This window comes from Tasmannia lanceolata, unplaced genomic scaffold (genome assembly GCF_043159265.1).
Source record: "Tasmannia lanceolata isolate RefF3 unplaced genomic scaffold, GAP_Taslan_0.1 ptg000019l, whole genome shotgun sequence".
NCBI lineage: Eukaryota > Viridiplantae > Streptophyta > Magnoliopsida > Canellales > Winteraceae > Tasmannia > Tasmannia lanceolata.
In genome coordinates, this window is record NW_027518696.1 from 1,867,764 (window position 1) to 1,894,401 (window position 26,638).

At 36.9% G+C, this 26,638-nt stretch overlaps 1 protein-coding gene across 1 annotated transcript; it reads right to left on the bottom strand.

The window, feature by feature from the left end:
- On the bottom strand, positions 1 to 26,407 carry CHR18 (chromatin remodeling factor18). The gene is made up of 24 exons (XM_077361581.1): positions 26,074 to 26,407; positions 21,811 to 21,865; positions 21,575 to 21,666; positions 21,430 to 21,485; positions 21,239 to 21,314; positions 20,730 to 20,796; positions 18,096 to 18,162; positions 17,829 to 17,895; positions 17,474 to 17,557; positions 17,306 to 17,347; positions 14,897 to 15,052; positions 13,791 to 13,868; positions 12,680 to 12,748; positions 12,504 to 12,569; positions 12,265 to 12,393; positions 8,347 to 8,403; positions 5,219 to 5,308; positions 3,665 to 3,730; positions 3,026 to 3,094; positions 2,847 to 2,951; positions 2,586 to 2,711; positions 1,000 to 1,058; positions 878 to 914; positions 1 to 332 (listed from the first exon to the last, which is right to left on the bottom strand). The coding sequence occupies exons 1-24, from the start codon at positions 26,281 to 26,283 to the stop codon at positions 180 to 182; spliced, it is 2,076 nt and encodes a 691-aa protein (XP_077217696.1). The 5' UTR covers positions 26,284 to 26,407; the 3' UTR covers positions 1 to 179.
- Between the last annotated feature and the right edge of the window lie 231 nt (positions 26,408 to 26,638).

The following is a 26,638-nucleotide window of genomic DNA, read 5'->3' on the forward strand; positions in this document are numbered from 1 at the left end:
GAACCATAAAATGTTTTCTCAAAACATACATCTAATGAAAATTAAAAGACAACTTATCAGAACAAAGCGCCTCACCAAGCATGCGCTCACACACGGGCGCGCACAAAATTGAAATCCTCAGAAAACTAACAAAACAAAAGGAGAACATGTAATATAATACATTGCTCTAAATACATGACTTAGAATCTCGGATTTTTGGGTTTGGGATCACCCATTTTGTTATCAGAAATACCATGGCACCGTTTCAAGAAAGAGTCGAGAGTTACCTGCTTTGCAGGGCTTCTTGTTTGGCTGACAGAGACCTCCAATGTATTCTCATGGCCATCAAGCATCTGAGTATTAATAAAATTACAATAATTCATCAGATATCAAGCGTACAATAATACCCAACAAAAAGTTGCAACGGACACTAAGCACAATCCAGATTTTCAAATATTGCATCCGAAATTCCGAATATTAATTATGTTATTTGGTTGACCAGAATACTTCATGGTGCAGGTTTTTTTTTTTTTTTTAAAAGTTAACAACCAATTTCATTCTTCATGGTGCAGGTTTAAATCATACCACAAATTGTTCCGAGAAAAACTTGCACATAGAATATATAGAAATTTTGGTGACTAATTTTCCTTTCAAGCAGCAAATGAGAAAGGACAGGAATAGAAGTGATCAATATAGAAATGTTGATGAAGCCTAAGCCTAGTGATCTGCACTTGCCCTTGACAAATCACAGGGAGATATCTATGCTTTCGGGGTGTATAAGCTTTAAATCTCCTTCAAGTATTAAATGGATTTTTAAATATAATATACTCTCACGGAGTACACAGAAATATAAAAATGATAGAGAAGAATGCACTAGTAAAAGAAAGATGTAGATAACCTGGCCTAAATTTTCCAACTTGCTCTGAACAACATCCCTGGAAAGCAAAACAACGTAGATTAGTATTCCAAAACAAAAGAAAATACCTCCCAGCAAGCATGATCAATAGGAGAAAAGCATACCAGATTATGTCATCAACTGTGTCGTTGGCAAGCAGGTAGTAAATATTGACAGATGATACCTGCCAAAGGGTCCATTATAACACGTTATGCTTCTTATGGTTGACAAGGGTCTCTTTGGATGCCATGAAATGGATCCTTGTTTGGAAATAAGGTCACTTGATGTTAAATTTTATTTGCAAGTGGGACATGATAGGTGGAAGCCAGTAATTATATCATTTATAAATTTAATATGATCACTGAGATGTGAAATCAGGGTGGTTTATTTATTACTGTTTTTTTTTTTTTTGAACGGTTTTGTTACTTGCAATCAATATACAATGAATTCATGCAAGTAGCTAAGTGATGGTTAAGTTTCAAGGAAGGAAAGAAAACCTAACACAGTACATGGAGCAATCCATCATGAGATGCAACTAAATGTCAATAGAAAAAGTTGACTTGGATTATGTTTTGCATGCCCATGCAAACGAATATATCACAATGAGGACACTAAGGTTGAGATATGAAATCAGGGTTTATTTATTACTGTTAAAAAATAAATCACCAAAGCTCACCCGACAAACTATGGATGTAAAAAGACAAGATGAGTTAGTAATTGCACAAACATACTAACACAGCCATACTTTAATAATTGCACAAACCCAGCTAGTCTTTTAATTTTTAATAGGTTTATAAGAACTTTTTGGGAACTGTAACAACCCTTGACAGCTCTTTAAATAATAAAAGACAAGATGAGTTAGTTCAATTATCAAACCATGGTTGTGCTGATATCATTTCCCTAAATTAAGGGGCTGTTTGGATACGGGAATTTTAGAATCCAGGTTTTAGTTTGAAAACAGTGTACAAGAGGATTCATGATCAAGCTGCTGTATGCTGTCCTAACAGCGTTTCTTGGGCTTTTAGTAAGAAATCCAGGTTTTAGAAATCTCTCGTTTTAGAAATCTCTCCCCCGTGCTGAGATTTCTAAAACCTGGAAACATGGGACGATCTCCTCTCTTGCAGTCAGAAAGAGGGCGAGAAATCAGAAAATGACAGCTGGTCTCTTTCTTCTCTCGTCTCCCATCTACAATTTTGAGGAAATCCAAGATTCTAAAATCCGCGTATCCAAACGGCCCCTAAATATCACCGACCCATGCATTTTGGTGTGACTACCAACTCATGCTTCATGTTCATCTTTGGAAAAACTATTCCACCACCTACTCATCCATTGTGCCATAATTACAACTCATGAACTTTGATTTGATATCACAATGAATTAAACAAACATTTTTTGGGTAAAAGAATATATTTTACCAGAAGCCCTCGAGATTGCAAAAATGGAAATGATATTATTGAAATTTAAAAATTAATTTATCCAGTATAAGTAGCACAAATGCGGCAACAACATTCAACTAACCTCTAATTCTACAGAAAATATTGATCTAATAAGAGAAATTTGAAAGAACACAAGCTAACATATTGTTTCGGAAAGATAATGTAACAGAAGCAAAAAATGCACGCGAAAGATGGCCCCTTTTGCATCCTGAATTGGAAGCCCAGAAAGATGTTTACAGACAAATAAAAATGATACAAATAGTATTTTCTATTACCTGACCGATCCGATGAGCACGATCTTCTGCTTGAATTATGTCACCTGGAGTCCAAGATAACTCTGCGAAGATGACTGTACTCGCTGCTGTCAAAGTTAATCCAACCCCTCCAGCTTTGATAGAAAGCTACATGGTGACGATTTTTATCAAGCAATTAAAAGAACTCATCGTTTGGTACAGGAATTAAATCTTTCCAATTTTACTCCTAACTGCCGAGAATATAGCAACAGAACAAACGAATACAAAGTTTCTAGTTAATACCACTGCTGCCCTGATATCATCTTTCTCCTGAAAGTCTGTAACTAAAGATTGCCTAGATGATGGTGGGGTACTGCCATCAATTCGAATACATTTGACTTTCTTCTTCTGAAATATTTGATAATTGTAGATCAGAACAGATTAGCCTTTAAAGAAGCATACCAAAAGCTGAGTGATCTTACAAGAAGAAATTGGGATATTGCGTTGATCATGGGCTGATGATGAGCAAATACTAGGAACTTGCAACCTGCCTGTAACAATGATGAGCAGAGAAAAAAGTTCAAAAACCTGCCCAAGAACGAAAAACACAAGAAGGTCAACAGTATCTGGTATCATTCATACAAACCATCTAGAAATGCCCATGGCAACACGTTGATTACAATGAATTAAAATCAACTTTGATGAAGAGAGTGTTCATGAATCGTCATTCATAGAGTGGGTGAGGTTCCTCAGTTGTGGCCATGTGGGTAAATGGGATACCCGACTCCACAAACCCGAAGAAAGGCTGCACTAATAGAGGAAGTAAGACTAGTACATCAGGATATGATCCTGAAATATCATTTCGTTTCACAAAAATCGTTTGCACATACAGTGGCTTAATCTCCCACACAGTTGGATGAAGGGGAATTTCAACAAAGATCTATGATTCATGTACAGAATAATGTGCTCAAGTTCTATCTCCAGTTATATTTTGATAAGTACACATTTTAAACGGTTAAATGAGGCGGCATACTTTGTCATTAGAATCCAAAAAAATAAATAAATAATAACAACCTAATAAAACCATAATCCAAGCATAATCTTAAAACAAAAATAATTACCTCAATGACAGTACCCAAATAGTCAAGAACTGCTGGAATCTTGGCTTGAGCTGAATCATTATAAATCTGAAGTTGAAAGATAAAAGAAAAAATGAAAACCTTGGGAGGGAAGGGGCAGAGAAACTAAGAAAAATAAAGCAGTAGTGCAACATGCCTTGACATGGGTCCAAGATGTATTAGATGTAGTCATAGCTAGGAAACCAACATGCCAAAAAATCTATACATTTGGGCTATAAAGTTTGAAAATTAAAAAAAAAAAAACCCATGAAAATAAAATAGGTTCATAAATACCACAAAAATAGTAGCAGGGCTGAAAAGTAGATTAAGGTTCTCAGATTGTTGCATTCACTGAAAAAATCAGACAAGCTTTTTGCATTTTGTAAAATGAAGTTCCTCAGTAATTTTCTATTTTTCCATTAGAGAGAGAGAGAGAGACATGGGAAGTTGTAAGCTCAGCCATAAACTAGCCTTCATTGGACTGTGATCACTCAATCGGCATGAAGGGATAAAGTGGTTAAACAGAAACAAGCTGCTTGAGGGGGCAGTTGGTAGAAAGAACATCCTCTTGAGAACCAAGAATCCTTTGGCAAGAACTTAATATAATTATTTTGACCAACTTCTGGCTAGTCAACATATCAGGATAATACCGACAATGGGATATTTGCATCGATGACATCATTCACTGGGTTTCAAGGACAGATGAGGTGTTGATTATCTTAAATGTTTGGAAGATTGCTTGTGGGTCAGCAGCGTCAGCTGTATCTTTTTTAATGAACAAAGCTTCATCCTTCCTCTTTCTCCCTACCAGTGGTACCTAAACTAAGCACATTCATGAGAGCATCATTTCAATGATTATTTTTTCATAACCATATCTTATCAATATGACCACAGTGCATTTTTTGGCAAGTAAGACAGGAACGCCAGGAGTATGGCATGGTGCATTTTTTAGTAAGTAAGATGAGAACACCATGGTTATGGTTCTGCAAACTCACAAATTAGCATATTGGGGCATGACTCCACACATAGTGGCTTAGATGTAAATCAGTAAATGTGAAATTCTTATTAATCTATTATTGAAACACTTTTGGTACGTGCATTATGAATGTAAACGTGTGATCCATATTATCCCACTCCTGGGGCAATTTTGATATGTCCAATGTTGAAAAATAACTCCTTAAAACCGATGGGCCATGCTCACACCGTAAAAGCTTGCAAATTCCTAAGCTAGATAGATAGTGTTAAAGTATAAAAGATTAAATAATGCCTTCTCAAACAGCTTAAACTTTTGGAGTAACTGGTCGTTTCACATATAGTATAGCTAATTGCTCAGCCATTAAATGTGAATTCTGAAGCTTTCATGTCCGTGTTCGGAAAGATACTTTCTGTCATATATAGGGATGTCATTAAAGATAATTGTAAATAAACACAAGTGTAATATAGTTACACTAAATGCCTATAAGCAGTGAGAAGTGTGTTGCAAGAGAACTATTTCTGGAAAAGAGAACAAGTTCTACATGAAGAAATGTATAGCAGTAATGCATGGAGTTCACAAACCTTGTTGATAAGGTTCTTTTCAGAAAATTTAAGTGACTCAACCTCTTCATTGGATTTGCAAGCCTTAATATTACTTTTTACTACCTCCAACTGCAAAAGGTAACATGACGATAACTTTCAAGAATAATTTGTTCAGGATAAATGATGAGATAGAGGTAAAATGCTGAATTCCACGACAACCAAACTCCTCATATAGGTGAGAACAAGACAATAAACAACATCAAGATGATCCCAAAAAATAATACTATGATATGCCAATGACAAACCAATCCACAAGCTTAAACACCAGAATTCTTAAATGTTATTAACTAGTGTTCGATGAAGATGAATCCAGCAAGAAGCTATACCCAAATCAAAATGCCAAATCAATGAAGTAATGCAGAAAAACAAAAGCATCAGTGTTTTATAGTAGACTTAAATCACAGACAGAATCAGTCATCATTATTAGAGAGTAGCATCTTATAGAGAAGTTACCAGGAAACTCAAATACAGAAATTTTTTTTTGTTTATGGAATAGAACTAATTTCCTTTCTCATTCACCATTATTAGGGAGTAGCATCTTATAGAGAAGTTACAAGGAAACTAAAATACAGGAATTTTTTGTTTGTTTATGGAATAGAAGTAATTTCATTTCTAATTCACCTGTGTTATAAATGATGACAGAGATGGAGACACATAAAATGGTGAACAATTGGTCGTTTAACACATGACCCGAGCAAAGAAAACATTATAAAGAGAATCTCAACCCCCCCCCCCCCCCCCCACCCCCCCCACCCCCACCCCACCCCACCAAAAAAAAACAAAATATCTCCAAAGAAAAGATTCTAAAGAGAATTCATCTCTCTCTGTTGTATGTATACATATCACTGTTTCATAACTACCCACATCAATCATTGACTCACCCAAGTTGGCTACCTTTTACGTTGGTTGAGTTCTTGTCTGAGTCCGCACTTTGCTCTACCACGTCAACCAATACTCCTTTGAGTCCCCCAGGTTATGAACACGTCAACCAAGTAATCCATGGAGTCGCGTTTTGGCCCACATTCATATGCAGTACGGTCAAAACTCAAAACCATGTGTTTTGGCCTGCATCCATGTCTTACACACGCGGGGAGAGGGTGTTATATTTGCACTCCTTTTTTAGAATGACAAAAGTAACTCTTAAAATAAATAAAATCTCATTCTATAAAGTTGTTTGTTCTTCACAAACCACAACCTTGTCTCCCACTTTCTCATTTATTTGTGGTGGCAAGATCTTAATTGAGTCTGAATACATGGCTGTAACACATGACGCTTGAGAGCTTTAGTAAGAGCTGGCAGTCGTATGGGGCTTTATTGAGACAATCAAGCAGCTAATTGAATTAACTTGCCTGGTGTTCCATCAGAGAACAAAACACATAGGTTGACTGCCACTGTTAGAGAGAAGGTAGAGACAAAGACCATTACATTTCCATATGTCAGGTTAGGAGATCATGTTGCCGACATTCTCTACAAAGTTGTTCTTCCAAATCGGCTTCAAATTACTCTTTGCAAGTGGGACACCTTCAACATCCATGTGCCAGCTTGAGGGTGAGTGTTCTTATTTCATTGTTTTTCAATTGTTTATGTAGCTTTCTTAGAGAAAGGGCATTTCTATAATTTACACTTTGTGAAAAAAAGTGAGAAGGAATCCCATGAAAGGTTTAAGACTCATTCTTCTTCTCCTTCTTCATTCTCTTCTTCTCTTTCTTTTTTTCTACAATTTTTCTTCCTCGCAAAATCTTCTACACCACTTTGGGATGTGGACCCCTCTTTATAGCATCCTTTACTCTAGACTGCATTCCTTGGCTGAAGCTGACTAGGTAATATGCCCAAAGTTTTAAATTTCGATTTTGGATTCTGTCGGCACGGAAATGGAAACATGTCGGGTTCGGTGGAAATTTCAATGGAAATCTTGTAAAATCACAGAAACGTAAATGATTAAATTTTAAAATGAAACTTTGGGAAATGCTAGAATAAGCACAAATACATACTTAGAAATTATCACATAAGCAAGAAAGCTATTATTAAAATGGCTGATCACATCACATAGTCACAACGTAATGAAGTATAAGAAAGTACAATGACCAGTCACCCCTCCAAGGACCCCAACTCTATGTCAATACCACATAGAGTTACGAGGTATTATTGATCACATGGATTTCGATCAGAAATAATGACGTGGAAGGAATCCGTTGAGATTTTGTTTCGGTGGGGTTGGAAACGGAAGGATTACAGTCGTTTCAGAGAAATTTCGGGGAAATTTAGAACCATGAATATGCCTAAAACTAGTTGTTCTTCCGCTACCAGATGATGATGGATTCCTCTTTGACAAATTCATGATACCATGGAAAAGTAAGAAACAGGAAGTGGTGTCTAAATCATTTGTTGAAGCAGAGTAAGAGAATGATTTTGTTTCTCAGGAAGGATTGTTTGGTTCATTCTTCTCACAATCTTGGCGGGCACTTAAATTCCCTCACGCACCACTATGTAGACAAAAACAACACCAGAAGTTGCCACCAAACAATTTTTACATGATTTGAGGTGGGTTAAAAATAACAATGTAAGTGCCCATTAGTACATCGCTACACGTAGATGTGAAATTCTAAGATACTTAAATCAACTCGGCTAACTTTTGAAATTAGGCTGTCCCACTATGTTAATTCTCAAATCTGTACATGCAAATTCTCGAGAATATTCTAAAGATTTTTTATATGCAAATTCTCAAGAATATTTTAAAGATTTTTTATTAAATAACACCCATTTGGGTTTTTCTAAGAATATCAATAGAATACGGGACTTCTTCATGATTGCATGACTTCTTATTTAGCTTACCTAACTTTATGAAAATTGAGCCATTTCAAGTTACAGCTCATAGAGAAGTTTATTTGAATAATATCAACACATTTGTTTTAAGTGTGCAAATTCCTACTAAACTTGCAACTGTGTTTTGAAAACTGTTTTTTCCTACACATCATTCCCAAGATATATTGTTAAAACAAACACTTGGATTCTCAGAACCAGCTAAAAGTATGCAATTTCAAACTTACCATGAATCATGAAGTTCAGACACGAAAATAGAGGCCTCAAGGAGGCCTAGTTAAGATTACCTCACGAAATAGAGCATGAATTTGTTTCATATCCTTCTCGTCCAAATCTAAGAAGACCTGAGAAATTGGCAAAAGAAATGATGAAAAGAAATACGCAAACCAAATTGATTAACCATTACTCTACAGTTTCCATCCTAGTTAATTACACATACGAAACCAATGAGCAACAGCCAAATTGGTGTGAGTACTTTTGAATATTGACAGTAATTTAATTCAGAATTAAGCAAGCATACTAGGAGCTTTCATGATAAAAGGGTTCAGCTTATTTGTTGAATAAAGTAGATCAATTTTAACATAATCATTGACAAGATTGAGACAATATTCTATAAATGAAGATATGTAAGTAGAACCAATGAATGCCAGGATCTCATCCACGATCATAAGCTCCCAATGGCTTACCATCTGAAAGTCCTCATCAGAGTTAAACCGCACAAATGAAACCCCACCCAATGTCAATTCATCGATCATTCTATTCAAAAATATAGGTATAGAGTTTTCAACACCAATTTGGATATCAACCCCTAGCATGGTATAATGTGCAGTCCTCGTGGCAAAGTCTAAGTAGACTCACTTTCCTTCTCAGATTTTTGTTTCTCATATTAGGGAAATATAATGTAAGAAGGCCAGTGCACTTTCTATTTGACAAACATAAGCAAGTCCTAGAGTGAGAATCGTGAAGATGAACAAGCAAAACTCAATGATGTTGTCATTTATCACCAGTTATATTTGGCTTCACCATGAAAGCAAATCAACTAAAGAAGCGTCAGAACAAGCTTCATCCTATCTACTAATGAAGATCCTTTTGTTTTTCATTGTCCTTTTATCCTATTTCAGATTTCAAAAAAAAAAGTCCCAATTATTCATGTTTTGCTAGCAATACCCAACACATCTTAACTCTTTTGCCAAAATACGTTTAAAAAAAAAAGAAACTGAAATTTACTTTCCATTGGTAAGAACTGGCACATTTCCCACCAAATTTCATACATTTCCCTTTCCCATAAAGGCAAGAAAATTTCTAAAATACTAAATAATCGGGATTTCACTGAACTACTTGATGGATATTTGAAAATGTTAAAAGGTCATTTCTTTTAATTACATGATAATATTTAAGACTACAATCAATAATATCCTAGAGTTTGTGAGCAATATCAGGGAATTTTTACTTTTTAAAGATGTTTTCTCCAAACTTTAAACAAAAAAAGGATGTTTTCTCCATATTAAGAGCAAGCTATTTCAGGAAGAGAGGTGGTGGAAGGTGAGGGGAAGAAAAGATAGAAATAAAAAGACAGCGGGGGAGAAAGAAAGAATGGGATATGAGGATAGAAACTGACCTAGAGTCAGACCAGGGTTATTCTAGTCACTACGCCTTAGGATATAAAGCATCACACCCAATCAATATAAGAAAGCATCAATTTTCATTCGTATTCAACTCTTTTCTGGGCCAATAGGACTTTCATATTTATGCAAGCCATACGAAAATTGAAAAAAAAAAGAAGAAAAAAAAAAATCAGTCCTGTTTTTAAATAACTAAAACAGCTTAATCCTTGTTGCAAAATAACTCCTAGTCGAATTATGACTCCTACTGTACTTAAACTAATAAGTCATCAATGAAATAAAACTATTACATGGACCCTAGTCGAATTAGGACTCCTACCATACTTAAACTAATAACTCATCATTGAAACAAAACTATTAGATGGACCCTCCTTGCTACAAGTAAAAATAAGACTTTTCAAACACACTAGAACTCCTAACTCATCTCACTTCAAGTCCACAAATACAAGGACTCCCATATGTTGCAATGTGGGTCCTTGTGGACACTTAACAACTGAAATGACTAACCATAAATGATTTAAATGCTTGTATCAATTTGGATTTTTGTAATAAAAAACTGAGCACCATTTTAAGCACATACAACTTAAAATATCAAGTGATATTAGTGGGAAAGACAGTGGTACCCCTCATATAGCTTAAAGGACATACAAGACACCTAAAGGACACTTAACAATTAGAATATAAACCTTAAGATGGTCCTTATCATATACTTGCCCTATTAGCACTGTTTGGGCCTTAGTTACCAATCTAATTTTCTAGGACAGATTTGACGGTGAGATTTGATTTTAATTAATTAGATAGCTATTTTCTCGTATGGGAATTATAGTATAGAAGAAGATTTGGTTGGGTTTAGTTCATTTCAATGGTTGAACTCTTAAGCTTAGCATTTATTGAAAAAGCCTTGCTGTATTTGATTATATATGATCTGTTTATGCTGATTTGGCGATGCATGCTACTATTTTGTTGTGTTTTGTTGAGTTAAAACTCATATATTACTCCCAAATTCCAGTAAATTCAACTGCAAACCCTAGGTCTGCAGCATCCATGAAGATCAAAGAAGATGGATATGAACGAAAGAAAAAAACATTAAAGAAATCAAAACAGATTTACAGAACATAAACACGTAAGGAAAGGTGGAAGCATGCCAAATTGCCTAAGAGATTGAAACTCAGCCATCTCCTTTGCCAGTGCTAAATCTTCTGAAGAACAAGAACACCAATGAGAGATGAATTCTGTATGGATCGTTCTGCTTGTCATCATGGAAGAGGGCATGATGCGGACCAAAACAGGTACAATGTGGTGTCAACGTTTCCTTTCCGAAGTGTTTGAACTCGGAGGTGATATTCAGCAGATGGAGGTAAAGTGGCTTGGGGATGCCAAGATCGCACAATGAAAGAAACTTTTAGAAACTCTATCTTTTATCTTTTTTGAATGGTACCAGCTCCATTGTTCCATATGATCATAGACAAACAAAGAATAACCATACTAGAAGCGCCCAATTTTTAGGTTAGAAATAGCACTCGCATATATATTATGCATAATATAAATATAATATGTATAACAATATAAATGTATAATATGTATAATGTATAATGTATGAACTAGAAAAACATGTGCGCATGATGCAAAACACACAAGTAATTGTTCATCTGTTGAGGTCCACATTTGATCTCCCATACAAAACAGTTGGATGAAAGAGGCCAATAGTTCAAACTCACATCAATGGTTGCACAGCTATGAACCCTCCAAAATCGGGCCCTCAATTGGTGTGGTCTTGGTAGTCTGCACATGTTCCTCTTGGATAGGATAGGACTATAGGAGTGAGCCCCCTTGGGTGATGCGTACATAAAAGAAGCTTTTCTTTTTCTTCAATCATTTTTATAGTAATAAGGGAAAGCTGAAAACAATAATGGACAACAAAGAAATGCAATGAACAAAAATTTCTTTTAGAAGTAGTCCTCTGTGTTTATAATGGTGTGTGTGTTTGTTATAGCTGTATATCATAACGAAATCTCTAAGAACATAGTCCTCAATCATCCACGGCACCAATACGACCCACCATCATCTCCTGTCTATCCATGCTAAACTAATAAATACGAATGGCTGCAAGAGTACAACTGTACAAATACATCACTAAGTGGCCTTGGACATTTATCAGTAAAACTAAACTAAAGAACCTCACCTCTTAATGAATAAAGCTAGGAACATAGAGAAATGTGCTCAATGCCAAGGGTGTCGAGAACATAACCTAAAGGACTCTATAACAAATTGCGAGTCTCAAAGCCAAAATTAGCCTCTCCGTGCAAATGGGGAGCTCAACGATGCCAACCTGAACACTTTGGTAAAATATCTAAGCAATTTTAATTCCTAATAGTTTTTTTGGTTCTTAAAAGGAGAATTAGTCCACAAGGTATACACATAATTGATAAATCCAAATGAAAATTCTGATGGATAGCCAAGGATAACAATAAACTAAGCGAGTTGAAATTCGTACATGCAGTGGAGATTACCGAGCTCCGATCATCCACATTCATAATCAGCTACCTAGGTGATTGACAATGAGAAACGAGTAAGAAATATTACCTGCTGTCTACGCTTTACAGGGAGCTCAGAAAGAACATCTTTCTTAAGCCGACGGATCATCACAGTTGCTTTTATCAAATTGTGCAGCTCCTCATGGTTGCTTGCACCTTGGTACAATCCAAATATACCCTACGAAATAAATCTCAAGACCATTAGGCAGTTCACCTCCCTTATGATAGTAAACAAGATTAGGCACCAAAACAGCTCTCTATGAAGTAAAGATATGAATTAGAACTTACACCCTTGCAATACCGGTTTCCATACTCGTGAACATTTCTGTATACATCCGGATACAATGCCTCCAGCTGAAGATTTTGAACAAAATAATATGGAATTACATTAAGGCAAGAATATATATGTGTGTGTGTGTGTATAAGAAGACAGAAGCTGTCAATTCTACAACATTAGTAGCCACCTGTTTGAATAGCTCGATTGGTCGTGATAAAGCAGGAGTCCCAGTCAGCAGAATCGCGTATTGAGCTTTCTAAAATTTTAACACATTGTTAACATATTATAATCAATTAAAAGAAAAAATGAAAAAAAAGGATGACATAAGAGTGAAGCAGTTGCAGTCTCTTTCTTTTTTGTTGTGCGCAGCAGTTGGGAAGGAATCAAAGAATAGAGAAAGATTGGAGGTGGTGAAGCTACTTTTCAATTGAACGTGGTTTGTGAAGAGTTCTCTACACATTCATTTTATTCATGGAAACCACCTACTGGTGGTGATTGGAAGATAAAACTTTGATGCGACAAGTGGAGCAACACCATGAAAGGAAGGTATGGAGGACCTTCAAGAATGACAACTAAGGCTTTGACGTGAGGCTCCTGGTGTCTTAGTCGTCTCCATCTGAAGCATTTGTTGAAGGGGGCTCGATCAGCATAAATAGATAACTTAAATAAGTAGATAAAGACATCAAGGATATTTCCAGGTATAAATATTGGTTTTCTTTTCTATTAGCAGCTTGATCATTGGTCGGGGCTTGATCAGCATAAATAGATAACTTAAATAAGTAGACAAAGACACCAAGGATATTTCCAGGTATAAATATTGGTTTTCTTTTCTATTAGCAGCTTGATCATTGGTCCTTGCCTCCTGATTGCTTCTTTTTCTTTTTATTTTTTGTTGATGAACAACCATTGTCATTGTATTGCTTTCCACACTTTTGAAGTGTTTCAAAACACGGACCAAAGCAAATCCTAAACGATTCGGCACGATATGGTCAAGTATCCGGTTGAGGCGGCAAATCCTAATCGACTCAGCACGATACGGTCAAGTACTCGGTTGAGGCGGTTGAGTACTCGTTTGATGCAGTCATTACTCATGAGAGTCAAAGGAGTTTTAATGGACTTTGTAGGGCAAAACGCAAACTCAGACAAATAACGTGGCCAACGTAAAAGGGAGTCGACTCGGGGGAGTGCACGAAGATGCGGGGGTGTTTTGAAACTATTAAACCATATGACCAAAGCAATACATGCATACATACCTAGATGTGCATGTGTGTGTGAGAGCAATGGGCGAATAGATTAACCTTTAGAAGTGGGAGGGAAGCATTTGTCCTCTTTGCTTGAGCATTTTTCAAGAAATGCGACTCATCTGCAATCACAATCTGAGTAAAGGCATTGTTACTAATAGAAACATAACTAGCTTGCAGAACACCAGATCCAGACCAAAAGGCCAGCACTTTTCATGTGTCCACATTCATTATTTACCAAATAATTATACTTTACAGAAATCGTGGCTCCACGCCTAACATTTTAAGTCTCGGAGTCAGTTTCCAGAGACAATGAATGCATTTGTGAAACCAACTTCCAAAGTTCGCGGACTAAACATGAAACGACTTAGTATAATATTCAAATTTCACAGGCACATCCATCTTAATTATTGTCAAAGAAATGCAGAAACATGGAAATGTTCAAGTGGGGACATCTGGAATATCTAACCAGAAAGGCTAAACTTCAACTTTTGGAATGTAAGAAGATTGTTCAATGGGCTTTCTCCTGCTATGGTGTTGACAATGAAAGGAGAAGCTTCATAACCTTGTCGCCTTAAAAAGAGGCCCACTCTTATTAAAACATACGCCGGGAAGTGATAGATTAGCCCCCTTTTCTTCCCCGGGCCACCCCGTCTAGTACATTTATGATTACCCTTTTTACACTAATTCTCCTTTTTGCTTCTTAAAAGGAGAATTAGTCCACAAGTTATATTTTCTCCAAAACCCAGAAAAAATGAGTCCACATGAGGAGCACCATCAATACAAATCTAAAGAAATCAGAGAAAAAGGTTATAAGTGAAGAAATTTACTAGTCTGTCTACCTATGTATGTTATAGTTGAAGATCAGAGCGGTCAGAAGAAATTTACAAGTCTGTATAACTACGTATGCTATAGTTGAACAGAGCGGTCAGAAGAAACATTAATATACAACCATTAAAATAAAATAAAAAACATTAGTATACAAGAAAAATTGTGGACACAAGCAACCAGAACAATGTTAGTCTGTCTACCCAATTATGTTTAAGTTGAAGATGAGAGAGGTCAGCAAAATCATTAGTATGCAACAAAAATTGTGGACACAAGCAATTAGAACAATGTTAGACAGAATAAAACAATCTTAAAAGAAATATGCCACACTTTACCTTGAAATCTGAAGCCATAAGTACATCCTGTAACTTAGGTACAACATCATAAGAAATTATGTTGAATAAACCGTCAAGGTGAATGGTGTCCTTAGCATTTGAGTGTTCTATCGTGAATCCTCCCCTGTTGGATCCACCCCCTTGAGATAAAACCACCTACAAACGTAATATTCTAGACTCAGTTCTTACCCAACAATCTTGAGGTTTACTTGTACAAATAAATACACGAATCTACCTTTATGAGTTTGAGTGCAAAGTGTGTGAGGTTGAGGCACTGGAATAGAAGCTAGAGTAGGTAGAATGGGGTAGAATATGTTGATACTATTTCTCCACAATCTTCACAAAACAATCATAAAAAAAGGCTAACAAATAAAGCAATTGTAAACAGATAACTCACAAAATTTGGCATCAATTTTTAATTCTTGTATGACTTGGCACTATATACCTTTAACAAATAAAGCAAAGCTTAAGCAGATAAACTTGCAGATTTTGGTGTCAATTTCTGATTCTTTTATGAATTGGCACTATAAACCTCTTTTAACCAATAAAGTAGAGCTCAAGCAGATAAACTAGCAAATTTTGGTGTCAATTTCTAATTCATTTATTACGAGTTGGCACCAAATCTTAAGCAGATAAACTTGAGAGTTTTGACGTCAATTTCTAATTCTTTTAGGAATTGGCACCATATACCTCCCTATCCCTTCTTTAACAAATAAAGTAAAGCTTAAGCAGATAACTCACAAATTTTGGGGTCAATTTCTAGTTCTTTTATGAGTTGGCAGTTTGGCACTACACACCTCCTTCAACAACTAAAGCAAAGCTTAAGCAGGTAAACTTGCAAATTTTAGCGTCAATTTCTAATTCATTTATGAATTGGCACTATATACCTCCCTTGACAGTCTTCCATGTGCTGCACACATAGAAAGTTTTCCTTTCATGTGAAAATGCTACTTTTTGCCTTTTCCTTTTTTAATGAATAATATTATTAATAGCATCAATAGACCATTATTATCACTGCACCCCTACAGGACCTAATAACCTATAAAATTTAATTGCTCCACCGCAGTACCAATTCTATATATGTAGCCATCATATTTATGACCAATAGTCATGAAGCCCAGCCACAAGATGCTTTTACAACCTTCTCCGAAATCAAGAAATAAGATTTCCCCATAAAGGAAGATGGACATTTAAGATGAAACTTCAGGAAGTACTAGAATAAGCACAAATACACTAAAAAACTATCACATAAGCAAAAAAAAAATCTACTCATATTGGTTTAACAGTGGCATGCGCGGTCGCGCATGTCTGATAATTTCGTACATACCACATTTCCATATATAACTCATATACATATTTATTATAAATACACCATATTTCAATAAAATTTATATAAATATTATTATGTAACACATACTAGTATAGTACACCATTAATAATATACTTATGGTTTTGGTTTCATTATTCATTTTGGTTTCTATATACATGTTTCGAAGGAAATTTGAAAATATGCATTCACCATGGAGATAGAAATCCTTGGATAAGATATTCTTGGGATTGTCTATCCTACATGGATAAGTTTATCTTTAACCTATCTGTTATTAACCAATTTTTCTAATAATATCTTATTCAAAACACAGGTCGATGCGAATAGAGGATAGCAAGTCCATCCAAGGATAAAATAAAGCTCCCCATTAGAGTTAGAAACTAGGGGGGGGCATTTGGATATGCGGATTTTAGAATCCAGGTTTTTAGTTTGAAAACAGTGTAAAAGAGGGTTCATGATCAAGCAGTTTTTAAGTGAGAAATTCAGGTTTTAAAAATCTCTCCTGCATCCTGAGATTTCTAAAACCTGGAAATATGGGAGGATCTGCTACTCTCCTACTCTTGCTGTCGGAAAGAAGAAGTCAAAAACGAGTCAAAAACGACGGCTGGTCCGCTTCTTCTCTTGTCTCTTAGCTACAGTTTTGAAGAAATCCAGGATTCTAAAATCCACGTATCCAAACGGCCCCTAGATGATTTACTCTTTCACTGCCGTTGGCCCAAGTCAGATTGTGTGTGTTTAACACTTTGATTCTTCACAATATTGTTAGGTCTTCACAATATGATAAGACCATTTACTCAAGTATATGTTAGCATGTACATGACACAAGAAACTGGAATTTCAGAACAAGAAAATTAAATACAATGTATCCCGGCACAAATTATTGCAAAGGAAAATGCAGTGGGAAAAAACTTTTGGCAGGATTTGCACATTCATCTCCCAATAGAACATGTAGTTCTGAACAAACTGTGCAACGTGGAATAAAGAATGATTAAATATTACCAACTGTGACTCCACATGAAATATATTTGGATTCGGTAAAGAAATAAAATTAACATAACGCAGAAAAGGACAAGAGAACATGCCAGAATATCTGTAGGAGAAACGTTAAGCCATTGTTGAATCATCTGCAAAAAGCAACTCAATGAATGCACTTACACATAATGCTTCATTCTAATGATAATAAATAGTAACTTAGTCCGAGAAGTCAATAAAAATAATATTTAATGAGGATTATAAATGCAGCAGCTCACAGAAGCCCAATGTAAGCGCAATGAAGATGGTGTGAGAACAAGAACAGGCCAGGAATCTTGAACGCAAGCAGTAACAGCAATTGCCTGCAGACACCCCAAAAAAAAACGGATCATTCCTGTTGCCCGAGAAACAATGGTTAACTGCTGCAATATTAGTAAATGGTCAACCACCATTCTTATGACTTAGAGGATGCTTGCAAGATGTAAAAAGTTAAAATGTCAATTTTATCAACCCTTCTGCATTGACGCAACAACTGCTCAAAACTGAAATGACAGCAGGATATCGCCAACTAAAAGGCCCCATATTGAGATAAAAGGAGATTCGAAAGAAGTTTTGAGGCTATAGAACCAATGCCTGCAAAGTCTTCCCAAGACCCATCTCATCTGCTAAGAGAGCACGTCCCCCATGCTGCAACACAAACCTATAAAAAGAAATTAAAATGGTGCATTAAAGTATATAGGAAAACAGGATCAGTAGTATTTTAAGAGAGTAACCGATAGTACAAACCACATTATTAAGACGAAACAGAATAACACGATGAACGATATTAGATACTTGAGACCCTTGAACCTAGAAACACATAATGCATAAATTATCTGACAAAATTCGAATTTTCCATACCTAACGCCATCTCGCTGAAATGGAAGGAGCTTCGATTCAATAAAGTGTGGCATCCTATCATATAGGTCTTGTCAAAACAATTTTAAGTTAGTAATCAATCATGGGAATATCTACAGCAAATATCCACAATTACAGGCAACAAATATTATGATGGCATCCCAACAGAGGTCAATTATTAACTTGTCAAATCCATATATCTAGTTCTTTGTAACCTTGAGTGTCATAAATAATCTACCAAGAATAGAACTACCCCGTGAAAAAGCAAAAAATTGGCCAAAAAACACTTCATGCATCTTGCTATCCCAATCATTCATTATACCATGATAAATTGAAAATAGAAGAATGCTAAAAATAAGAATCTAATGGCACAAAGCAATTTATTTTTGTTAATTTTAGAATTAGACAGGAGTAAGTGGGAAATTGGAAATTAATAGCAACAAAATGCTACAATCCTAAGTAATAAAGGGAAAGATTCATAGATTACTTACTAAGTAATACAGGGAAACATTCACAGATTACTTATCTTGTTAGCTCTCACTTAAGCTAGAACAACTAACACTTCCAAAGTATAGCCAACAGTCTTCACAAGTTGCAAGTAGGGTGAGTAATTAAATCCAAAGAAAGGAAGTTTTTTTAATTAGGGAAGCAAACCATCATCTCCAAATGTTTAGTAAAATTACAGTTGACTTATTCCAAAAATGCAAAATGATGAAGCAAAATGAAAAATATGAAAGCAATAAAAAGAACTTGTAAAATTTCTCAAAAGCAGCAGTACAGAACACCCATCATTTACCTAATACACGATGGCTCCATAATTATCATGTACTTGAAACAACTGAGATATAAATAACAAAGCACTCTTCCTAGTCTGTTGGGATGTAAGGGTATTTCTGTCCATAACTATGGGTTACTTTTGTGTCTAACATTATGTATGTAGTTAGGGGCAGTTTGGTCTTTAAATCAAATGATGTTACATTAATACAACAAAAGGAGTGAAACGTGAGTGAACTTTCGCGTTTTACCCCTTTTCTTTATTTCGCTCTTCTTCTCACTTCCTTCTCTTCTTCTGAACCCTAGATTCATCGTACCAGTTTTTCATGTTGGTATCAGAGCCACTAATCAACATTGCACAGGCTGATTGAAGATCTTTAGAAGATCTACAAGGCTTTGCTAGTGTCACATGATGTCAGCAAGCATACAGTCAAGGAGACAAAGTTTGATTGAGGCCTATGCCAGACAGAATTTTTTGACGCCGTCTGATGGGCGTTTAAGCTTGTCATTTGAAGCTTGGGAAAATGTGGCTGAAACACAAATCAGGTGGCTGTAATTATTTGAGGACATTTTTCATGAGTGGATTGGACCTAGTTGGCTCATTTTGGTAAGGAATTTGTTGGTTCTAATCTCGTGAAGTTTGGATAAGATTTGAGAGACAGCTCACGTTTTTTTGGGTCTAGAACTCTAGGGTTTGCTGCCCGAAGGATTTTTTTCATATTTTTTTGGCACTTCAGTGTGTAAACCAGATGAGTGTTGTTAGCAGTATTTTTTGGTGATCCATTAACATTGTTTGAGACTGTTGGTGAATCAAACAGCCTCTAATTGTAATCCTGAATATTATTTGGGGTCGGATTGATGTGAACCTAATCCTGAGGAAGCTTTGTAAAAGTTATTTTGTTATCATTCAAAAAAAAGTTGTTTTTTTGTTGTAGGAGGCAGGTTCTGTTTGGAAGTACTTTTATTTTAGTGTTGAAGATGTCAAACAGCGGTACTTACTGATGTGAGTCCTAACACCGAGGGTTCATGGAGTTCAAATACCCTGGGATCTTCCCTAGAGAACCCTAACTGGCTGCAGTGTTTGCAGGTCATGAAATGTTCCTTGTTTGTGTGTGTGTGTGTGTGTGTGTGTGTGTGGGGGGGAGAGAGGCAAACTTGGGTACCTAATCGGGAAGACAAAAGAACCCGTCTCCATTGAACTGACTAATAAAAGTAGGAAGCAAAGAATCTCACTATCATATCATTTTTTATTAATCTGAAGGTGCCAGATGTTTGCGGTGGCCTTATGTTTCTGAAGACGGCAAAGGATATTTGGGGTGCTACAGCCCAAACCTATTCGGAAGTGAAGAACTTTGTTCGTAAACATCAAGGGGGCAGTACCTCCTGTGTTCCAGTTTCTTGATAGCAAAGAGAAGGTTTGCAGGTTAAAGAAGGCTTTGTGCGCTCTCAAACAGTCACAAAGGGAGTGGTTTAAGCACTTGCGGCAGTCTTGTAAAGAAGGCTGGCTACTTTCAAAGTTAACCTGATCATGCCTTGCAGTTAAGCATTCCCGAGGAGGGACCGTGGCACTCAAAGAAAAGGATTGAGTGGTTAACGATCTTTACAACCTATCCCGAGTTCAACACATCCTTGCCCCTAAGACAAGACTTCTAGGATTGCTAGGTCATCTTTCACTGCTAAGGGGAACAACCCAGAGACTCCGCTAGGAGAAACTTTAATCATTAGATGCCCATATTCAATGAAGACTTGGGATGAAATATCCTACAACGATGACCCCAACTTTATAGGCCATTGTCCCCCATATCTCATAGAACCTTATATAGAGCTATCATCAGCCATAGGGACATAAATTTCAACAATTACCTCGTAGATCTGGAATACCAGAAGTAGCTGTGAGAGCACTTTGTACCAAAGGATCTAACTTTTGTACCTGCCACACATGCATAAAAAGGAAAAGCTAAATAAGAAGTAATTAAGTTACAAACTTCAGGTCAAAAACAAATTCCAGTCTATTATAGATAATCAGTCCACCACAAACACTGCCAAGAAAAAGCATTTCTTAGAGAAGAATATCATAAATACAGGCTTTAGGGTTGAAGCAGTTTTACATGTGTGAGAACCTAAGGCATGTTCAAACAAAGAAAGGTGGTCTTATTGACTTTCAAAACATCCAAACAAAAAATACAAAGAAAGGAAGTGGGTTTTCAAGAGGAATATTCTTCAATAGTTATAATCCATCCCAGTAGCTATAATATCTACGGTTTAAAAAGGTCCTAGGGAGAAATACACAAGATGATTACTCAACATTTCTTTTTAATACATAAGATGATTCCCCAACAATTCTTTTTCATGAGATTTAACTGAGTTGCTACCTCAACATGAGCACCAACCATTTCATCAAGAACTTTCTCTGCTAAAGGCAAAGAGGACACCGGGAACATCCATAATCTGCAGGCTTTGTCAGAAAAGCATCAGCTTACGGCTGTAAGCGGACGATGTTTTTGTCCTATATATCCAAATTATTCCTTAACATTCATAAGCTACAGATAAAGAGCTGTGTAACCTTTCTTTTGCATGCCAGCTAGCTTTGGGGATCTTGTGGAATGCTCCTACAAGTAACTGGAGGGAGATAAAACAGGAGCGTGTAAGAGAAATTAACTGGAGAAATAGAGCAAGGAAAGTTTACACGTAAATAGAAGATACAACACTGGATGGTACTGAAACTTTGCAGCGATGTTTCCACTAGCATGAAGAAAAAGTCGCATCGAGAGCTTTGGCACTTCCTTTGCACTATCATTCTCTTCACACAAGATGGAATATAGTGGTGGATCAGACTAAAACCTCCAAACAGAACAAGCAGGAAGATTTACATTTATTTGCAGAAAATACAGCAAAATAAATATTAAATCAGATAGAATATACGTAGAAGTAAAAAGAGGCTTACCTGTTTCGTTGAGTGCATCTGATGTGGACAAGGCCAATGGAGGTAAAGCTTCCACCTGGTCAGGATAAAGGGGTTAGGAGAAAAACGTTTCCTCCAATTCCTATCATCGTCGGCGCTACTTTGTTGTGGTCGCAAGAATAAGAAACACCTAGAAATATATAGATAATAACTAGAACACTATTCTAACAAATAGAAAAGAAAAGTCTGTAATCAAAATCTAAATTTTTCTGAAGAAAGAACACGTCCCTGAAATGAAGAAATTTTAATCTGTTATTTATAAATCAAAGTTTACTTCATCTTGTATCATTGTTACCTCAATTTCCAAAAGATTTGGAAAAGAGCACCGGATCCTGAAATGGAGAATGTCTTAAATTCAACAAGAAACTGTCATAGGATTGAGGATTCGACGGTCATTGATGCATGGCCAATAGGAATTAAAACCAGTTCTTGTAGTTCTAATAACAAACTGATGCAGAACTAGAAATTAAGATATCCTCTAATGTTCGGCTATGCAAAAGTCACCCTGATATAGCCAATCTAGGGTTTTTTTTTTTGAATGGTAAAGATTTATTTAAAAAAGGATAAAAAAGCGCATTGATTGAGATGGCAAGATACAACACCCACACAAAAAAAGAAAGTACAATGAATACCCCTCAAGGGAGAAGGTGAGGGCTAGATGATCATCGGCATTGTTGGCTGATCGAAAATTTGTCGAAAGGCTGTGGCATGACTTTTGATCATGGACAACACCTCCTCAACAATAAGGACATCCAAGAGGGAATGGTCCACTGACCGAAACCCAATCAAAAGCTTTTAAATCTCAACCTCTTGTTGGAGTCTTTCACGTTGATGGGCCCCGAAAAGGTCCAATGATCATATTCTCCAAGCTGCGGAGAAGACCACGGATCCTAGGCTCCTAGCAGGACGTGGGTTTCCAAGGCCAGAACCATTAAAGCATAACGTCAAAAATCCAAGGAGAAGAGACCGCTGCCCAGTGAGCAATTGGAGAAATAATCTGATGTCGGATGTTGTGAACTCCTCCAGAGACCCCTTGGACGCCCTTACGTTTCTTTCCATCCAAACTAACCACAACGTTGCAAAAAGGGATAAAATCCAAAGAATTCAACCTTTAGCAAGCCAGGGAGGAAAGGCCCACCTTTCAAAGAGGTCAGAGATGTGATCAGGAAGAAACCAGGTCACCCCAAAGAGGCTTAAGATGATTGTCCAAATCTCGAAGGCAAAACTGCAATGAACGAAGAGATGATTCACTGTCTTCGACCTGGCAGAACACTTTGAGCAATAATTAATAAAAATCCTCTCACGGGCATAGAAGTGGTCAATCATAAGCATTTTATCCAAGCAAGTTGTCCAACAAAAGGCACTCACCTGGTGTCACTGAGGACAAAAAAGAGAACTGAGGACAAAACCAGATGTCTGAAAAGGAACTGACCAATAACTTCCACTACGGCGTCCACAACAAAACCGCCATGTCCAAACCTGTCTGTGTCTCTCATTGAACATTGAGTCCAGTCACACCAAAAAGTTTGCAACTATATCCAAATCCCGGTTAAAAAAATGCTTGCAAAACTGAACCTTCCAAACCACCTTCACATCCTACTAAGTAAAAGAGGCACCCATACTAATCCATCTCTTTATGGCAATGTTGCAAAGCGAAGGGTAGTCTTCTACCAAGGATCGTGCCAGAATCTAACCCTCTCTCCCAAGCCAACTCTACAGCGAACACCTTTTTCAAAGTGGTTCAGATAATCATGATATCCTGTCATGCTGTGATACCCTGAAATTTGAACATATTCGACATAATCCAGCCCCCAAAGCGTAAGCCATACTTTTCCTCAATGACCTATCGCCAAATGTTGCCTCATTCATCCCCAAGCTACCACAGCCATTTGTCAAGCAATAGAAGTGAAGAATATAAGAAAGAACCGATAATGGAACTGAATGAGGCATGTGGGGTTCTCCCTGAGCACATTGCTGGACATTTTGATTCCTGGAGATTTGCTCCTTGGGATTCTAGAGGTAGAATCTTGTGGAATCTCTCTCTACAGCCACTCTTTGGATTGTATGGGAGGAAAGAAACAGGAGTTTTCAAAGGAGAATCGAGAGGGACGAGGATTATTCAAAGACAGAAAATTTCTACGGTTGTTCAGTGGTTATCAAGCCTTGCCGAGTTATGAGGTTGAAGCTGAATTTTGATTGTTCGAGTATTGACAAACCTACCCTTGCATGTAATGGGGAAGGCTTATGAAGTGAAGTCCCTTGATCTTTCTCGGCACCCACTGAGGTGAAGGGATCTCACGAGGCGGAGGTTCAAGATCTTCTTCAGGTCCAACACATTTGGCGATCCGCTAATTCGGAAGAAGATGCTCTGGATTGCTTCGGCCTGGACAGACAGGCGTTTGAGAGTTTTGATTCCTTGCATCCTTGACAATGTTCTGTTGTTGGGTTTAGTCCTGCACTGTATTTATTACTTGTTGCTTTCTTGGTTTTACTCTCATTTGTATTCTCTTTAACAACCTCAATCATCGGGCTTCTGCCCTTTAAATAGAAAGTTTGCTATTAAAAAAACCAATAATGGGATTGAAGGAGATTAAATACCTCTATGAAAGAGATTGTATTGAGCTTGTGGTTCAAAGATGGGCTCCTCATCCGCTGTGTTTCTTTAAGCTAAACTTTGATGGTTCTAGCTTGGGAAACCCAGGCCCCGGCGGAGTGGCAGCCTTTTTAGAGACAAGGCGGGAGCAACAAATTGTGCTGTTTCCGGTCCAATAGGGATTGAAGCCTCAAATGAAGCGAAGATCGGGGTGGTTCTCTGAGGTATTAGGTTGATGGAGCCATCCATCATGGCTAGGGTGATAGTGGAGGGAGGCTTCCTCAATGTAATCAAGTGGCTGAAAGGGCGTTCTTCTACCCATGGAGGTTTGCCCGCTGGATTAATGGGATTATGGATCGGGTTGGGGGGTCTGGAGTTCCTTTCCATCATGTGAAAAGATCGGCAAACTCGACTGCAGATAGATTGGCAAGAGTGGGAGTGGCAATAAGGGAGCTAGAGCTTTTTTATTATCTTCCCCTGTGAAGGCTTGCCTTGATGGTGTCCCTTTTTCTATGTACTTTTTCCCTCTTTGCTGGCCTTCTCGGTCAGTTTGTATTTTCCTTCTTTCCATTTAATACATTGCCATTCAAAAAAAAAAAAAAACTCTTTGAAAATTGGATTTAGGCCCTTAGCTGAGATCGTGATCTTATCCACTCATATACCATTTGAAAGATGAATATATGAGATCAAGAAAGGAGAGAGGAAGAGAAGCAAGTTGTGAAGGAGAAGTGGGAGTTTGCTTCATTCAATGTTAGTATGAGGGTTTACGATGACATAATGTAAATTTACACAAATACGCTTGATGGGGCTATTTTAACTTTTTCTAACAACCGTGTGAGCTTCGAAATTGTCGTTGCATCAGCGGTGGCTAGCGGGCTAGATCCTTGAATTAAAATCTGTCTTGTTATTGCTTATAAAAATAAGAGAAGATCCTAATAAGATCAAAATTATGATTTGATTGCAATCTATAAAGGATCAAATTCATGAGATCTACTCAATTCCTAACATTTATGAAAAATGGGGGGTAGATTATGGTGTTGAATGTTTTGAATGCATTATAATGTGTTGGTAGGATATTTATCTAGCAAAAACAAATGTGACGAATTTCATGAATGCCATCCTAGTATGACTCGTGCTTAAACATAATTCCCCAAATGCCCTGTCAGGGATTGAAATTGAATAATGCAGGAAATTAAGTTTTGACTTATTCCTACAACAAGGAACCCAACCCAAAACCCCCACTAATGTACCCAGGCTACAATCCTAGGCATGAAAAAAGAATTGAAGCCCTCTCTTAATGCCACCGAAATCGGTCCTTACCTGCAATTAACACTATTTTAACATCATATTTGCCAAATGGGACATTGATACCTCTTTGGAAGCCTATAACATTTCTAGAACAAATATAACCAATGTTTGCAAATAATTAAATTCAACTCCAAAACCATTTGAATATAAGGTTATATTCAAATATTATTTTAGGAATGACCCAAAGATGCCCTAATTTCTGTTTTATGATTTCCATTTATTCAAACTTTCAAAACCTGATGCAATTAAACGCTAGCTAACAAATATCTGAGCAATTTCAAAACCCTAGATCACAAATAAAACACTACAATTCCCTATATAAGTAAAATGTAGAGGATCCATACCTTGTTAAAGCGTGTTTCTATGGTGGTTTTATGGGGATTACTATGTGATAGACTCTTTGATGGACTGTGTTGAGAAGGAGGGGGATAAAAAGAAGAAGAGCTTATGGATGTATTCGAAGAAGAGGATTTCCTATCTGCGATCTTTCTGAGAGCGTCTTTCTCGAGAGAATCCAACACTTCCGTGCTCAAATCCCAGTCGTCAAACTCCATTCAGTCTATATTTTGGGTTTTCAGAAGTTCGCACGAGAGGGAAAGTGGGTTCTGTAGTTTCGATTTTGAGCGATTGCACGAGAGCGAACGCGGGGTTTCTAGAAAAGTGAACCGGTTTTACAGATTACAGGTTCTTAGGAGTGATTTTACAGTATAAAAAGGGAAATGTTATTAAAAGTACGGTATGGCCCGCAACATAGGATGATCCAAACCGTCCATTAGATGGATCAACCCACTAAAATTCAGATCGGAGGGTTAGGATCAACCTATGCAAATGATTTTTTTGAGGCACAACCTATTTAAGCTGTGGCCCATGTAATGGACGGTTTGGATCATCTTATGGTGTGGGCCATAC